The following is a 17,782-nucleotide window of genomic DNA, read 5'->3' on the forward strand; positions in this document are numbered from 1 at the left end:
ATTTGCTGGAAGAGCAAATACGGCACCCAGTGGGTCACCCTCTGGTGTCTTTGCTGTTCCAGACTTCTAACAGTGAGAGCGGGGACAGGGAAAAAGCAGCACTGGGCGTGGTGGGTGGGGAAGGACGTGGTCAGGACCAGCCTGCCACCAGTAGTAGCAACCAGGACGGATGGCAGGCGTTTGCGAACACCCACAAACCAGGCACCGCCGGCCATTTAAAATGTCATCACGTTGTCCGCAACGGCCCCGTAGGGAGTATTTTATTTTCCCTTTTTTCGGGTGACAAAACAGTTTGGGAATGAAAGTAACTGAGCTGGAACACAGGTCCTAAGTGGCGAGGCAGGGGGAAAGTCAGAGTTGTCAGGCTCCCAGGCCCATGTGTCCAGCCTCTTCACTCTGGGCAGACTGAGAGGTCGCTTCTCAGTTGCAGTTGTTAGGGTAGTACGAAGAGTTACAGAGATGGCAGAGCTTCACCGTGCTCTGAGTCTCGGCTTCTCATCTGTAAAATGGGAATAACAATGCGTGTCTTACAGTAGTTGTGGGAGTCCCGTGAGGAAATGCACCTGGTGTATGTCAGGACACATCTGAGCACCTGTGCCCATGATGTGCTGGGCTCACCATCCTCATGGAGGAGCGGGGGCTGCCCAGGCTGGCCAGGGCTCCCGTGCTGCTGGAGGCCAGGTGTCTGAAAACACTCAAAGAGCCAGGACCTCTGTGGGCCCCTGAGTTAGTTTCTGCCACCCTCAGAGTCAGACCTCCAAACTGCTCAGGGATGGATATCGTGAGTGACGTGCTGGTCTGCTCCCAGGAGACCCTCCAGGCCAGAGAGCAGTTCTCCTGCCACGGTTGGGACCCTTGCCAGCCCATGTGCACCAGGGTGCTGCTGGGCTCCCCAGCTCCAGGGGTAAGGGCGTCAACTTGGGTTCTGACCAGTAGCTCTGCACTCAGCATTTAATGTCACGGACCAAAAGCTCAAAGCCACCATGTGCCCGGCCTTCTAGGTGCTCAGTTTGTCCTTGTCCCTGGGTATGGACATTCCCAGGGGACGTGGCGGTTGGGCCGCTCCCCCTGCCCGAGCACTTGCCAAGAGGACAGGCAGGCGGGTGGTCTGGGGCTGCTTTCTCCGTGCGTGGCTACCTCTCACCCTGCCCGTCTCTCTGCAGCCCTGCTCTACAAGCCTGTGGACCGGGTGACACGCAGCACGCTGGTCCTGCATGTGAGTCACCCACCCACCTGGGACCTTCTCACTCTGGGGTTCTTGGCTTCCGATGTTCGTCAGTGTTGCCCGCCCCTTTCCCCCTGTTCCTGCCACACACCTTTATTGAAGATGCAGAAATGAGAGGCTCACACAGGGGTGAGGGGAGAACAAAGCAGGTTCTCGAGGTGTCCCGGGTGCTCTTGGAGGGGGATATACTGGGAGGGAGCACCCTGTCCCACCTAAGAAGGGCCTCCAAGGTAAACGGAGTGGGGGCACAGAGAGCAGGTGCCTTCCACGGCTTTGAGGATGACCACTGCTTCCCAGCCTGGGGAGAGGGAGTGTGGGGAGGGCCCGCCTCAGTGGGGCTGCTCCTGAAGGCAGCAGGGAAGACAAAACTGGCCCCTAGTCCTGCTGCCCAGGTGATGCTATTCACTTACATTTAGAGCCCAGGCACCCCTCAAGGGCACATTTCATAATTCCTCACTACGCTCTGGTAAAGAAGGAGATGAGAGGCATGGTTTAGAATGCCCTGGCGGGGGGCGCCTGGGTGGCTCAGTCGGTTAAGTGTCTGCCTTCGGCTCAGGTCATGGTCCCAGGGTCCTGGGATCGAGCCCCGCATCGGGCTCTCTGCTCGGTGGGAAGCCTGCTTCTCCCTCTCCCACTCCCCCTGCTTGTGTTCCCTCTCTCGCTGTGTCTCTCTCTGTCAAATAAATGAATAAAATCTTTAAAAAAAAAAGAAGGCGGCGGCTCTGGCCGGTGGCCCATCGGACAGAGTCTCAGAGACCTTTATCCTACCCCTCTCTGAGCATCCTGACAGGGAGAAGCAGAGCCGCCCAGGGCTGGCATGGGGGTCCTGGGACCATGGGCACCAGGGCTTTTCTCCAGGCTTATTTCATCTCTGCACGTCCGCTGCAGGGGAGATTTGAAAGCTAAGGGCAGTTCATTTTTCTGAACCAAGGAGCTGTTGACCTTGAGCATGAATTACATGCATTCCTAGTGGAGAAGGAGTCAGCATTTCCATCTGTATTCTAAAGAGGTCTAGTCTTTTCTCTAAAGCAGGAGGAGCGGGGAAGGCCAGGTGCATTCTCCTGAGCTTGCACAGACCAGTGGTCCTGGACGAGACCAATTCTGCCCCCTAGGGGACAGCCAGCAATGTTGGAGACTTTGTTTCTTGTCACAACTGCAAAGGAGGAGTGCCAGCATCTAGTGGGTAGAGGCCAGGGGTGGGGGGCTAATGGCCTACAGTGCACAGGACGGCCCCACCACAAGGAATGATCCAGCCCGGAATGTCCCTGGGGCCCAGGTGGACAAATCCTGCCCTAGACCCCGCGAGTGGGAGCCCCTGTTGGCAGCGTGCACACAGCATGGACTTGAGGGAGCACCGTCTAGGTGTAGGACCTGCCTCTGGGATGGTGCTCACCAAGCACTGCGTGCCTAGCCCTGGCCTGTCCAAGAGGTGTCCTGAGTTTGCCCGGCGTGTGTCTGCAGTTGGCACACCATGGTGGGCACCAGGGCTCTGCTCTTTCTGACTTGAGTCCTCTCGCCTGACATAGGACTTGCTGAAGCACACACCCTCCAGCCACCCCGACCACCCTCTGCTGCAGGACGCCCTCCGTATCTCACAGAACTTCCTGTCCAGCATCAACGAGGAGATCACGCCCCGCCGGCAGTCCATGACCGTGAAGAAGGGAGAGGTGAGCGAGGCTGGGGATGGTCTGGGTTTGCCAGCCTGCCCCACCAGGCAGGGGGACGTCGGAGCCCCTTTCTCGTCCTCAGCCAACTGCCTGCCATTGAGCCTAACACAGGAAACGTGGTACCTTTTAGGGTCTTTGACCCTGAAACCCGATCCCCTGTGCAGGGTGTCAGGGTGGAGTTGCAGGGCTCCTTGCCTCGCTTGGCCACCTCTTTTTCCACTGTGACCGGTTGTGTCCAGGGCACCCCTTGTCTTCCCTACACCCTTGCCAACTCAGGGTCCCCAGCTGAGGAGACCGGTGAGAAGGAAGATGTCATTTTGTCTGCCTGGAAAGACCTAGTTCCTCCTGAGTGTCCTTTCATTTAAAAATAGTTCCAGGTTTCCTCTGATATCCGAAGGTAGAACATTCCTATGAAATCTTTTTTAAGCTGAAATGGTGTAAAGTTAAGAAGCCTCACTATTTGTAAAAGCGAAAAATCTTCTTCAGATCTATTTGGTTACTGAAACAAATACTAACGTTTGACAAAAGCAAACTTTCGGGTAGTATGGGAAACCCGTATGACCAGATTTAAGGACTTAAAAAGGAGGAAGAGGGGGGTACAGGCAGTTTATGGGCTTGCTTGTCTTCTCCTTGGGTTCTCCTTCCTCCTCCCTCCCTCACTGACAGCCACCCCTGGCCTTTATCTCCCTGCTCATCATCGATAAGAGGGTAGAGAACAGAGGGGCTAAGAATGCATGACCCAGCCCGCCCGCCCCGGTGGCCTCTTGCTGCCTCTGACCCTGCTGTGAGGGGCCCAGTGAGGTGCTGGGCTGGTGCCGTCCCAGCAGGCAGCACTTGGTGAGAGAGCAGAGTTGCATACATCAGGGAGGCCGGCGTCCAGCACAAGTGTGAGCAGCACCAAGGCGAGGGAGGCTGACCTGCTGCCGCTGGGCTCTTGTGCAGGCACAGGAGCTATATGGCCCCGGCGGGACACGGCCGGCAGTGAGCCTGGCAGTAGCTGCCCCTGGAAGCCACTTCCTCCTCTTTCTTCCGGTTCATGTGCCAGGTGCCCGGCACTGAGGGCTCTTATGAGAGCACTGCCGTCCTGGGAAGCCAGTGTGTGAGTCCTTTCCCTCTCAGCTTTTCATGCAGTGCTGAGTCTGCCCTCACACCCCCACCCTGCCGTCAGACCCCTGGCGAGAAATACCTTCTTGCTCCTCAGATCGGTGGAGGCGGCTATCCTAGGGAAGTGAGGAAAATCAGATGTTACCTGGGAGCTGGCAGCCCAGCCCTTGTCCCGCATCTGTTATCATAGGCTTCCTTCCGTGCTGACCCACGGTCAGGGTCTCAGGGCGACCAAGCAGGGAGTGTGTAGGGGCTGGCCACTTCATGAAGAAGAGGGCTTTTATCTGCACCCACCCTCTCCCCCACCAGCGTCTGGCCCTGTTGGCCTCAGTGATACCTGCTCAGTGAGAGGGATCACTCGGGTACCTCAGCTGTAAGAGGAGGCGAAAGAAGCTAATGCCTTCCGAGAGGTTGTGAGTCTGACTTGCATGCACCTTCTCTCCATCCCATGCGTGGTAAGGGGGGTGGTGGCCAGCCCAGTATGACAGACAATTGCCCACGCTCATGCTCCCCGCCCCCACCATTCCAGGAGCACACATCACTAATCAATCAGGTGCTCAAACTCTGAGCTGATTGCAGCCTGAGCGTCCTCCTCGGTGTATCCTCAGGCTGCCCAACCCAGTCTGCTGTCCCCAGTGTGGTAGAAAGGATGCTAGAAGGGCGGTCCCCCAACCTGGTTCAATCCTGCCCTCCACTTACCAGTGGCTTTGATATGGGAAGCCCTTATTTCTTTGCCAAGTATCCATCATCTGAGGACAGTGTCTCAGGATCTGTGGCCCCTCCACCAGGTCACTGTGAGACAGAAAGGGTCTCATGACCTCTGAGGGTCTGTATAAGAGCAGGGGTGATGATTTGCCCACCCGGGCACGATGCATGTTGGAGGTGGTGGGAAAGCACCCTCTACATCACCAGTCCGGAGAGAATCTGCAGGTCCTGGGAGCGGTGGGGAGCTGCAGGCTGCTTCCTTTTAGAATTTGCAGCTGGGGAGGGTCTGAGATTTGGAAATACCTATTTTTTTTTCCTGTGTTCTTATCTCTAAATTTGGTACATCACATTGAATACCAAGCTTCCAAACGGAGAGAGAAAATGGGCTTCTGAGTTCCCCTAATGACTCTGTGAGGTTAGAGGTATTTTCCAGGCGAGGACACTATGGCTCAGAAAGGTTAAATGACTTGCCCACAGTCACAAAGCCACTAAGTAGCTAAGCCCGGATGTGAGGCCAGGTGTGCCCTGGCACCTGTGTGCACCGCAGGTGTGTTATGATTTATGATAGCCCCTCCCGCACTCCCCCCACACCCTTGTGAACCAATAGGATTGTCCACCCCTCCCTAGTCCCTGTATAAAGAGCTGCCCGGACGTAGGTGGTCATAAGGAGAAGATGTGCCCCTTTGGTTGAGGAAGAGGGACTTTGGGCAGCTTTACAGGTGTCTCCCTGACACCGAACTGTGGCTGGCAGGTGCTCTCACCAGCCGGTATCCTGGCCCTGGCACCCCAGGGGCCGTGAGCGGCAGGCACTTCCCAGGAGGACACCCTCAGCCTCCCAGGAGCTGGTCAGGACCAGGAGGTCCTGCTGGCACATTTTCTTCCCAGGCCTGGGTCCTGTGGGCTGGTGAGTAGGTGCTCCTTCATTTCGCTGAATTAACTTTATGCTGCCAGCTGATTTCCCCAGGCGGCTGCCCGTCTGTCTGTCCTTAGCGCCACGCCGTGTGCCGCCCGACATCCCCAGCTTGGGCTGGGAGGCAAATGGGATGATCCCGTGTGGGTGTCTTGTTTCCCAAGAGCCAGCCTTGTCTTGGAGCCGTTCTCTACCCAGGTTCCCAGGTGCCCTTCACAGAAGGCAGGTGGGCAGGCCGAACAGGAGCCGCTAGGGAAATGTTGCCGGTGCAGGCCGAGGCCAAGGGGTGGTGAGGCTCAGGCAGAGGAGACGGGAGGCCTCTTGCTTGAGGATTAAAGAATTGGAAACGCCAGACCCTGTGGCAGTTTACAAGGGGTGCTGCGGAAAGGGGGTGGGCATGAAGACAGCAGAAGGGTTGGGGTTCCCAGTGCCACCAGGCTTGTGTGGTGCCACCAGGTCACGCGTGTGACCTCAGCAGTACCACTCATCTCTGAGCACCAGCTTGCTCAGCTGTGGGATGCGGCTGAGCCTAGACCCCGTGCCGTCCACAGTTTCAAAGGATGTCTGTGACGTGGGGGCCCCATGAGGGCAAGGCCAGTGCTCCACATCTAGGCCTTTTCTCAACCCTTCATAAATACTTGCAGATGGAGCTTGGGTTCTTGACCTGTCTGGACCCAGGTTCTGATTCTTCCAGGAACTTGGGCGTGTTACTTAACTCCAGGCCTTTGCTTTTCCAAGAAGTGGTGGGGCTGGAACCTGCTGCCGGGGACAGTTCTGCCAAGTTCAAGATGTTTCATGAAGCACTCTCTGCACAGGGCCCAGCACCCAGCAGGTGCTCAGTGAACATTCCTGCTGTGCATCAGCTGTGTGCTTCCCGGGCTCACCCTGCCCTCCACCCAGCAGGCTCCTGTCCCTTCTGGGCCACGTCATGCTCTGACTTCGTTCCCCCGATCGGTTGTCGTATGATGATGCGTCTCTCCAGGGCATGGGAAGCACGAGGCTTTCTCAGGGATCAGGGAGTGGTTGTGTGCTCTGCAGGGAGGCCAAGTAGACAGGAGCCGAGAGCCCTGGGACAGGTGTGAGAGCAGGAGGGTCAGGCGGGACCCTCGGCACACACTCGGCTGCGGGCGTGTTGTTCTGGGTATACTTCTGCCACCTGCTGAACCTCCAGATTCCACCGAGTTACCCCACAGCCAGGGCTGCTCCGATGGGCAGAGTCAGCTGGGCCGCTCACATGCAGCCAGCGATCCCCGTTTCACACCTCACTCTGGGGGCACGGGAATGGGGGGGGGCTCAGGCTGCCGGCCTCCTCCAAGGGCCAGACGTGCTGAATCTGGCCCATGCTTGGAGCCAAGCCAGGCACCCTCAGCCAGCAACTCGTGCCTCATTGGTCCTAGCTTTGGACCATCTTCCTTATTCTCCTCTCTGCCCCCACCTGGGCCCTCCCTGGCAACCCTTCTTGGTCTCACCTGGCCAGGCCCCACTGGCTTATCACTGAACTCTGATTCCTATACCTGAGGAGACTTCCCAGCGCTCCCTCCATGGAACCGTGGTCTCTGACTTCTTTGTGTGTGTGTCTCAGTCTGCTCGGCTGCTGTAACAAAGTGCCATCAACTGGGGGCTCGAACAAGAGGCTTTCATTTCTCATAGTTCTGGGGGTCCCGAGGTCAGGGTGCCAGCATGCTTGGGATCTGGTAAGAGCCTATTTCCTGGCTCACAGACGGCCACCTTCTCACCGTGTACTCCTGCGCCTTTTCCTCACAGCATGCACATGGAGAGAGCTGTCTTCCTCTTCTTCTAAGGGCACCAGGCCCATCATGGGGTCTCACCTTTGCAGGCTCACCTAAACCTAATCACCCACAAAGGCCCTGCCTGTGGATACTGTCACATTAGGGGTTAAGGCTTCAACATGCGAATTTTGGGGTGGACACAAATATCAGTCCATAATAGTGCTCTTCTTCCAGATGCGTCTTCCCTGGATGGGCTCTGTCTGGGGGTGGGGGGCAGTGTTGCCCAGATGACAGCTGGAGGAGGCCAGCCAGCCTAGGGGATAACCCCTGGGGAAGGAGACACCCCTCTTCAGAAGACTGTGGGCACATAATGCAGCCTCACTGGCCTCAGTTTCCTTGTCTGTAGAAATGGGGGTGATGGTAACCCCCCGTCGTCATGAAGTGTGAGAGGCCCAATGACAGGGCAACTCTCAACACAGGGCCTGTACCCGCAGAGGACTTGGCTTACGGTAGCCAATAGCCCCATATGGGCGCATTTAATCCTCTAAAAAATGGCACCAGTCAGGTGTTTGCATCCCATCTTATCTTTAAGGCACCTGAGGCTCAGAGAAACAAAGTGGCTGAGCCAGCATTATCACTGCAGAGAGAAGCGAGGGGGGTGGGCCGCAGGCAGTGGGGGTCGCAACAGCTCCAGTCACCTCACTCCCTGGCAGCGTGAGCTTACCAGTTTTTCAAGGAGGCAAGTGGTGTCTCTTCTAAGCAGGTGTTCCCCACGTGGGATGTGGGAGTAGGGGTACCATCACTGCCCCACCCCACAACACACAAAGACATGCACACACTGTGATATACACAGGGACGCAAATACACATACATACAGAGGGACATGGGGACACATACCCGTGGACACACAGGGACATGGAAACATCTAGAACGACATACAGAAACACAGGAACATGACACACATGAGGACACAGAGACAGAGATACATATACACAGGGGACACACAGAGATCAGGATCCGTACACTGACAGGGATACACACACACACACAGACATGCCTGCCTACATGGGGACACACACAGAGAGAGACAGAGGCGCATGGATTCTCTTTCGCACAAATACGCTCCTGTGGCCCCAAGGGGCTGGCTCTTCTGAGTCACTGTCCCCTAGACTTCGAGAAGTGTGGTGCTACCCTGTAGCAGGTCCAGCAGGTTCTGGGTCTCTCCTACAGCTCTACCCAGGGGTGTTTGCACAAGATGCTGAGGCAAAAGGACAGTCCTTTCCAGCCACCCAACTTCACACCATCTTTAGACCACAGCCCACAGTGCCATGGGGCCGTGAACCTGTGCAGCCAAGCTGTGGCCCAGCCTGTGTCCCCTGGAGGACCTGACCGGCGGGCCGCACTGGATGTTGGTGCTGAGGACAGGGCTGGTGAGCATTTCTGAGAGAGACGTCTCCTGGGAAGGCACGGGCCTCCCGGCTCTACACTGGTCCCATGTGGGCTGGCAGGGCGTCTCTGCAGAAGCCAGGGATCTGAAGGAGGCCCAAGTGATGGCCGCGGGGTCCGGCAGCCCCTCGGATGCCTCAGTCAAAGGGCAGAGCAGCTCCTCACAAACTTGCTGTTAGGCCTGCAGCTTCTTCATCCCTCCTTCATGTCTGTGCTCCTCCCCGATCATCTGCTCTTGGCCCCTCTCTTTCCTGAAATGGTGTCTGTGCCAGTAGGGATTTGTTGTTTCTTCATGGGCCTGTTTCAGCAGCAGGATCCCTCCTCACCTGGGGCTTTGGGCTGGGCTCAGAGGAACAGAAAGCATCTACCCGGGGGTCAGGGCCCTAGGCTGTGCATCGGGGTGGGACCACCAGCCTTAAGAGTCTGTGCCTCAGGACTACCCCTGGGCCTGGGGAAATAATGGACAGACAGTGTGATGCCCGCACCCCCCCACTCCCCTCGCCTGCTGCCCTGCCACTCCCCTGACTCTGTCCCCTCTGCCAGGGTCCAGGCTCCCTTTGTGGATTTGCCTGTGTCGTAGTTGGGGGCCTGTTTTCCTGGGACTCGTAGACCCCTCCTGCCCATTTGCTGGATATTTTCTGTTCCAGCATGCTGGAAGACCCCAGGGTGGCCTGGGGTTCAGAAGCAAGGCCCAGTGCTTCCTCCAAAGGGAGGGCAGCTATGACATGACAGGGAAAATTCACAGTGAAAGAGCCTTACTCTGAAGATAGCCACTGCTGTCCACCACCCGCGCTCTGCAAGGGTCTGGCAGGGGACGTGCACGACTCACATGCTCTGGACGGCCCTCGGAGACAGAGCGTGGCACCGAGCAGGGCTTGGACTGGGATGCTTTGCGGGGGGGCAGTGGGCTGGCTAGGAAGTGTCAGGGCGCCCTTGGCTTTGGGGCTTTTCTCAAATGAGGGTTTGTATAGGCAAGAGTTCACAGCAAGGGGCCTGACAACTGTCATAGTATCAAAATAGAGTGCCTCTAAGAGCCTCCCAGGGCTGCAGTCTGAGCCCCGGGGTGGGGGGGGGGGGGGGCGGGTGCTCCTCCCGGTCAGCCTTGTGTCCCCTCCACACAGCAGGGCAGGTGTGCGGGCTGCACCAAGCACCAGGGTAACCATGATCTTGTGGAAGATGAATGCAGTGCTTCTGCTGAACGTGTGAGCAGCAGGACCTTGGCAGGGAGAGAGCGTGGGCCGGCTGAAGGGTGGAAAGGGTGCTCGCTGCTGGGACTCTGGGCATTTCTGACCTGCTGGCAGAGGGGATGAGCCCACTTCTGAGCTGGACATAGGGGCCCTCTGCTGGTGGTGGCCAGAAGCTCAGCCCCTTTGTATGGAGAGAGGATCCATGTCCCCTCGCTGAGAGCCCCTTGGTCTCTGCCCCCTGGGCTAGAAGACCGTCTGTCATGTCCCTGCTGCGGAGACGTCTGTCCATTCACTCCTCTGGAACTTCAGGGTCCCAGGAGCCTTCGCAGACCTGCTCCCTGACCAGGACCCAGCTGTCAGGTTTGCCCTAGGCTTTTGCCCCAGGATCTCCAGCTCTGTGTGGACGTTTCTCCAGATGCACACACTTTCTTGCTTCCTGTGGGCACCAGTGCCAGGTGGGCTCTCTGCCCCCAGCAGACAGGGAGAGGGTGAGTGACCATGAGTCATGGCCTTGGCACGCAGGCCGTCCTCCAGCCTTTCCAAAACTTAATGCTCTCCCATTTAAATCATTCACTCCCTGGAGCCAGGGGCCAGCTGGCCATTGTGAGCCAAGCTGAATGTGACAGGGATATGTGGCCTTTGCCCCTGGGAGTGTTGGGGCCCAGCCCAGGCTACACTTGCTTCTGGGTGGCTCTGCTCTTGCAGAGAGTCTAGGAGAGTTCAGGGAGGCCCAGGCTCCCTGAGAGGACTCTGAGGCTACAGGTAGCTGTGGAGCCTGGCGTGGGCCTGCCAAGCACATGGCGGGGTGGGGGGCTGGGGAGATGCTCTGGGTCTTTGTCCACTCCGATGTATGTACCTGATCCTCCAGACCCTTTCCTAGCCATCACAATGAGGAGCAGGGAGTCCCCCTCTCTAGAGGGCCTTCCCAGAAGCCAGGGTGGCTGGGTTCCTGCTAAGCATCTGGTCTCTCTATGTGCTTTTGACCGCTGAGCATCTCCGCTTGCTCACTCACTGTGTTGTCTGGGACGAGTGGTAAACTTCTCCGAGGCTCCCATTTCTCATCTGTGAAATGGGCATAAGGACCTGCCCACAGGGTGTTGTGGGGATCACATCCGATGATGAGGCCATGTGCCCGCACCACATACGTGGAATGTGCATGGGGAAGGCTCGCCGTGTCAGCCTCTCATCCTGTTTTTGAGTCCTTGGCACGGCATGGCGTTGACCCTCATGAGGTGCTGGGCACTCTTTTTTGGATGAATTGCCGACTTACCTTGGTGTGCCATTCAGCAGCCCCTGGAGCTGTGAGCCTGTGGGGAGTGTTCTTGTCTGTCACATGAAGCACCCAGGTGCAGAGGCACATGGCTTGCTGGCAGGCCAGTGCCTCCTGTCCTCCTGCCCGGGCTAGGCCCAGTGGGCCCTGGGCAGGTCCCCTCAGACTCAGGCTGCAGGTATCCAGGCATCCTATGTGGGCTTCTGCTCGTCAGTGGGCACTGACCCGAGGAAACCCAGGGCATGGGGTCCCAGCTGTGGGCCCCCTGCTCAGCCTCCTGCTGCCCTCAGAAGTAAGCTCAGGCTCTCCCGTGACTGTCAGGCTGTCCCCTTCTTGGAGCGCTCTGGGCCCCCACCTCCTCCCCGCTCACCAGGCTGCCCCACCCATGCTCTTCTCGCTGTGGGCCTGGGCTATGTTAGCCCTTCTGCGAGAATGTCCCTCCCGTGGCTGGCCTCTTGCCCATTCTGGGTCTCCACTTGCTGCCCCACAGAGGCAGGGACCACCCTGCTCATACCCTGCTCACATCGTTTTCTCTGCAGACCACTGACATAGCCGTGACACCCCCCTCCCCAGCCTCCAAGCCAACACCTGGTACCCTGTCCACTCACCCTCCTCCACAGGCCAAGCACCCAAGGAAACTTGCTGCAAAGAGGAACGCGTACTGTGTGTGTTCGCCGAGACAGGGGGAGCGCTGCAGACTGGGTCTGAGAGCGGGAGGCTAAGGCAGTGAAGCCCCGCCCCCCCCCACTGGCCTGCTGCCCTAACTCGAGCCCCCACTCCACCCCACAGCACCGGCAGCTGCTGAAGGACAGCTTCATGGTGGAGCTGGTGGAGGGGGCCCGCAAGCTGCGCCACGTCTTCCTGTTCACTGACCTGCTCCTCTGCACCAAGCTCAAGAAGCAGAGTGGAGGGTGAGTGCCCACATGGCGCCCATCCTGCCAGCTGGGGAGGCTCTTGGGGCCGGCCGGGACTGGTTTCATAGATGAAAGAAACCTAGCTTTTTTTTTTTTTTTTTTCCCCTTCCTACAGTGAGCCTAAAGAGTTCGGTAACTATGTGGCCAGGCCATTTTCTTTAGGTTACAGTGTTTCCAGCCGGGCACATACCAGGCTCAGGGTGAAAGGCCACCATTAACAAGGTGGGGACGGTCTAGGTCAGGATCAGTGACCAGCCTGTTACCTCCTACAGTGGAAGGGGAACCTACCTGATGAGGTACTACTGGGGGACTGTCCCGTCATGACCCAGGAAGAGTAAGTGACAGGACAGGGAGCTGCAGGGTCTGGTGCAGGTGGGCAGGTGACGGAGTGGAGCAGGGCGGGCATCACTAGACCATCCCTGTACTTTGTCTCCCCAGACCTGGTGAGAGCTTCTAAATTATTCCCAGCCTAGGCTACAAACCGCCCCCCCAACACACCCCTCCTCCCGGGGATCAGACCACCCAGGTTGCACCAGCTAGAATGGAAAAAAGAGGTCATGTTGAGAAAGACCAGAGCTGGGCTCTTTCCCCCATTCTGCCATTACCGTACTGAGAGCTTTAAATCAGTCATTTTGGAGGACAGCCTCAGTTTCCCCTTCTGTCATGGCGGGGGATTACCCCCAGTAGATCTGTAGCTCCTCACACTCTACGGCTCTGGGGGCATCTGCAGTCCTGTCGTGTAGGGCAGTGGATGCCCCTGATGTGCTCCCACGTCAGGGAGCCCGTGAGCCGCCACCATCAACCCAGGATAGGGTGGATCAGGCCTAAGTCACACAGGCAGAGTGCCCATTGCTAGAGGTCACCAGGGCTGGGTCACCAGTGTTGGCCAATGGCCTTATGCCAGCCTGTCGCATGGACCACAAGCTGGGTTTAAGGTGTTGTAAACTATGCAAGCCTCAAACGTAGGCTTTCTTGGCTTTTGAGAACAGTGACGTTAGCAAAGAAAAGCAGTCCGTGTGTTAATGTGCTGTTTCCTCACCCAGCAAAACCCAGCAGTATGACTGCAAGTGGTACATCCCACTCACGGATCTCAGCTTCCAGACAGTGGATGAGTCGGAGGCAGCTCCCAACATCCCCCTGGTGCTGGACGAGGAGCTGGATGCCATGAAGATCAAGATATCCCAGATCAAGAATGATATCCAGAGAGAGAAGGTGAGACCAGTCGGGAAGGAGCAAGGGTAGGCCCTGCCGCTGGTGTGGCAGCAACCCCCCCGAACATGGGTATCTGGGTATCTGACCTACTTCTGGCCTCGGGGACGTGCTGGGACCTCCGCGGGCCCACCGTCAGGCTTGGAGCCATCCAGCGTGTGGGGTGGGGGAGGTGCCCAGCTGCACCGATGGGGAAAGAGTCCCAGATAGGGGGATCAGCCCCTCTAGGTGTTCTGGACTGCCCCAGGCAGGCCTCTGGTTGTTTCTGGAGAGGGAACTGTGAGGATGAGGCATTCACATAGAGGGTTACCCCGACCAGAGCCGGCACCATGCGGTGGCCACAGACAAGGTGGGTCCCCAGAAGATTGGGCTTCGGTTCAGGGATGCCTGGCTGAGGTGGGCTCAGCAAGACAGGGGTCTTCCTCACCCCTCTCCCACCTGCTGGCTTACCACACCACAAACCCTGTAGGCCGAGGAAGGCTCTGGGAGCAGTGGGGACGGAACCGGCGGGAACGGGTGGCACTGGGCCCCCGGAATGGAAACGTGACTGTGTGGCCTCTCCCCACAGAGGGCAAACAAGGGCAGCAAGGCCATCGAGAGGCTGAAGAAGAAGCTGTCAGAGCAGGAGTCGCTGCTCCTACTCATGTCCCCCAGCATGGCCTTCAGGGTCCACAACCGCAACGGCAAGGTGAGCGCCCGCCGCGGTCTCGCTTAGCCAGCTGGGGCCACCCGCTGCTAGCCCAGGCAGACCCTCCTGGCCCCCGGCTCCCACCTCGCTGTGCTGTGGCCGAGACCCAGCACCCGGCCGCGTGGCAGCTGGGTTCCCTGGCTCCCGTGTGGCCTGTACAACAGCAGCCCTTTTCCTCTGGAGGGCGTTCTCACACCAAGAGGGGCTTGTTCGGTATGGCTCCCCCAGGCCCGTGCGTCCCTCTGCCTGGTGCTTTGGGCCGAAGCCCCCAGATTGACAGGCAGCTGGCTCAGCCCTCACAGCTGGGAGGTAGCGGGGTCTCCAGGAAGTCTGAATAGGGCAGGGGTTCGCAGGTTTGTACAGACCCGGCCCTCAGGACAGGGATTCTGTCTGGGAACCTTGTGGGCCTGAGAGGGGACCTTCTCTCCTGAGTCTGACTCCTGGTGCCATCTGCAGCCCGGGCCTCTCCCTCTCTGGGCATCGCTCGTAGCTGTCAGCACGCAGCCTAGGGGGAGGCAGCTGGGGGCTTTGCAGAGCCTCATCTCTGGGTCACAGCTCAGGGCTTGTGTGCTGGACACAGGTGGTCAGGGTGGCATCGGCCCTCACCTCTGCAGATCCCACCTGGTAACCTTCTCTGTGGCCCTAAGCCACAACATGCCATGCTGTGGCCCAGGGAGTCCAGGCAGGGGACCGGCGCCAGAGGCAGAGCTGCACGGGCCACGGGAGCTGGGGCCTGAAGCCCAGCTGGTAGGAAGGGTGGAGAGTGCCAGAAGCACGAGCCAAGCTGTGAGCACACTCAGCCACCAGGCTCCAGCCAGCCTCTGGCACCCAGGTCCCTGTGCCTTGGAGGGGTGCACTGCCGGACTCCGTACGGACAGCGACAGGGAGCGGCGCCTGAGTGGGAGCGGAGGTAACCAGGGTGCATTCTCCTTCTCGCCCCCCAGAGTTACACATTCCTGATCTCCTCTGACTATGAGCGTGCTGAGTGGAGGGAGAACATCCGAGAGCAGCAGAAAAAGTGTAAGTGGCATCTGCAAGGGGAAACTTGGAACCTCAGGGCTGGATATTCATCTCCTCCTGTGGTTTCAAGCTTTTTCTTGCTTCCCGAGGGGCTGGGCAGTGGTGCTCTTACCCAGGTGAGATGCTACGTGATCTCTGATTCAAAAAATAAATTGGACAGGAGCTCCTGCTAGGGCCCTGCCCTCTGTGCCCGCTTTCCTAGGCCTCCCCTGCATTCCCTATACATCACCCCCACCTGCTTTCTGACCTTCCCTGTGAACTCTCCCTCTCCCCCAGTGCCTTCCCTAAATTCCCCGCCTGCCTCCTGAACCTCCCTACTCTGATGCCCACGTGCCCCCTGTGGCCCCCCTGCGCCCTTGCCTGTCCCACCCCCAGGCCTCCCTCACCCTCTAGCAGGTGCTGATGCCAGAGGGGCCCTTGGCTGGACCCACCTGGGCAGCCACACTGTGCTGGCCCCACTCGCTGTCCAAGGGGGCCAGCCCTTGATCACTCTTAGGATAGGGTGCTCACTCTCTCGGGGATGGTCCCTTCCCTGGGTGCTTCCCTCTCTTAGCAGTTCTCTCCTCCTCCTGAGCTCAGAGCTGGCCCTGGGCCTGTCTGGCAGTCTTCAGGGGTGGGAAGGCAGACCTTGCCGCAGGTCCTGGGGCTGCAGCTGCTGGGGTCCTTCCCCTGCACCCTAGCTGTATGGTTCAGGACTCCTGAGCCGTCCTTGCTGAGAGTTTCCCAGGTGTGCTGCGTGTGGCACTGTTCCGAGAGTGCCTGCAGAGACAGCCGGGCTGAGCACTGTGTCCCGGGCAGGCTGGGAGTTCCACAGGCCTCTGCCCTGTCCTGAGCTCCCACCCCTCCGGGCTTACCATCCTTGCCCGTGCGGAGCCATTTCCCCCCCGCAGGGCCCCTGCATCCTGGGGGACGAGGCACTCTTGGTGCCTGCTGCCCTGCCCCGGCTCATGTCCTGGGTTTCCTTTTATAACCAGGGGACCCCAGCCATTTGCAGCATGGCAGTGTCTACTCCCTGCTCAGCGCTGCAACAGAAATAAGCCCCTTTTCCTCACCTGGTGGAGACAGGGGTCTTCGTTGGCGCAGAGCACAGGGCGGGGATATGCTGGGTGTCTGTGTGGGAAGATACTCCCGGGCACCATCTCCCAGTTGCCTTGGGGCTGTGCTTAGGTGCAGGCCCCCTCTTGTTTTTGCAAGTCTTAAGCTAATTCCTCCTGCACTCTGAGCCCAGCCTTGGCCAAGGCCACGCCTTGCTGGGCCACTTACCAGCTCCTCTCTTGGGAGCAGGTCGCCCCCTCCTGGCCACCGCAGCTCATCACCAGGGTGTGGTGAAGGTCCTGCGCAGGGACATCAGAGAACACCCTCTGGGTGTCCCGGCAGTCTGAGGAGCCATGCGCACTGGCTGGTTGTGATGCACTGGGTTCTACCCTCTCAGGTTTCAAAAGCTTCTCCCTGACGTCCGTGGAGCTGCAGATGCTGACCAATTCGTGTGTCAAACTTCAGACCGTCCACAGCATTCCACTGACCATCAACAAAGAAGGTGGGCTGTCTTCCCAAGGGCTGCTGTCCCTTTCTGCTGTCAGCACTGTCTTTGGGACCGTGGGTTTCTCGAAGGAACGCGTGTGCTGCTTAGGGCCTATCGGCCTCTCCCAGGAGTGGATGGGACGGGTCAGCGTGGTCTGTCTCCAGCTGCCGGGTGGTTGAGGAGACCCGTGACTTTATTCCTGGTCACACGACACATCTCAGACCCTCTGTGCTCTGGGTCTGGTCCCGCCGCCCTGTCCTCCCAGTCGGGTGCTTCCTGCCCACACCTTTGGTCATGCTGCATTTGCGGTCACTCGTGCACACGCTTGCATCCTCTCATTCCTACTCACAGTATATGCTTGTGCACATGCATGTACATGCACAAGATCCATGTCGCATGCCACCCCTCCCCCTTCCTGTCCTGGGAGGCTTATTACGTTTCACCTCAGTCACCTGTCTGCCGTGTTGCGAACCCAACTCAGATCCTAAGGTCCCTGAGACAGAGGCTACAGTGGATATGTTTCTGGCTCGTGATGTCACCTGGCCTCGTGCTGAGCAAATGGCAGTCACATGGTGCTCCCCTTTGAGGGTTGATTTTGAAGCAGAGCCTGTCACTTGCCTCCCTCTGTCAGGAGAACGGATGCTCACCTCTTCACTCTCTTGCACAGATGATGAATCTCCAGGCCTGTACGGGTTCCTGAATGTCATCGTCCACTCTGCCACCGGCTTTAAGCAGAGTTCAAGTAAGTGGTTGCTCTGGGGAGGAAGGCGGCAGGACACTGAGCTGGAGGCTGTGAGGAACCAGGGTTGTGACTCAGATCATCATCAGATGCCTTGGACCCTTAACCCTGTGAGGTCCCGTGCGGGTTGACACCCAGAGTGGATTGTTGCCGGTCTCTGGTCTCTAGTCTCTAGACCAGATGTAGGAGCTGCCGAGCTGCCCCCCCCCTGCAGGCGGGTCTTGTCATTGCAGGCAGTGGAGTCCGCTACAGACAGGAAAATATAGGCGGGGTTCCAAGCTGTGGGCAGCAGCGCCTTGACCCAGCCAGCAGAGTAGATTTGGCTGCTGACAGCTAAACGGATTCCCTTTTCCTCCCACCCCTCCAAGGCGGGGAGCGCCTCGCGAGTGCTCAAGCTGTCGGAGCAGCAGGGCTGGTTGCATTTCAGTCCAGGGCAGCACACTCTG

The 17,782-nt window shown here is 58.5% G+C and overlaps 1 protein-coding gene and 1 long non-coding RNA gene across 2 annotated transcripts in view; one reads left to right on the plus strand and one right to left on the minus strand.

Annotated features, from left to right (window-relative positions):
- Positions 1-17,782, plus strand: part of BCR (BCR activator of RhoGEF and GTPase) — a 119,166-nt gene that overhangs the window by 76,779 nt on the left and 24,605 nt on the right. Inside the window, exons 7-14 of the mRNA XM_027575416.2 lie at positions 1,164-1,216; positions 2,752-2,892; positions 12,034-12,155; positions 13,202-13,370; positions 13,936-14,055; positions 15,000-15,075; positions 16,508-16,612; positions 17,265-17,339. Coding sequence (XP_027431217.1) covers positions 1,164-1,216; positions 2,752-2,892; positions 12,034-12,155; positions 13,202-13,370; positions 13,936-14,055; positions 15,000-15,075; positions 16,508-16,612; positions 17,265-17,339 — 861 coding nt within the window. The remainder of the gene's footprint in view (positions 1-1,163; positions 1,217-2,751; positions 2,893-12,033; positions 12,156-13,201; positions 13,371-13,935; positions 14,056-14,999; positions 15,076-16,507; positions 16,613-17,264; positions 17,340-17,782) is intronic.
- Positions 89-16,336, minus strand: LOC113912417. Its single transcript, XR_003516818.1, has 4 exons — positions 16,128-16,336; positions 4,696-4,788; positions 4,079-4,112; positions 89-499 (listed from the first exon to the last, which is right to left on the minus strand). It is a non-coding gene; the product is annotated as an uncharacterized LOC113912417 (long non-coding RNA).

Source organism: Zalophus californianus, chromosome 14 (genome assembly GCF_009762305.2).
Source record: "Zalophus californianus isolate mZalCal1 chromosome 14, mZalCal1.pri.v2, whole genome shotgun sequence".
NCBI classification, from domain to species: domain Eukaryota; kingdom Metazoa; phylum Chordata; class Mammalia; order Carnivora; family Otariidae; genus Zalophus; species Zalophus californianus.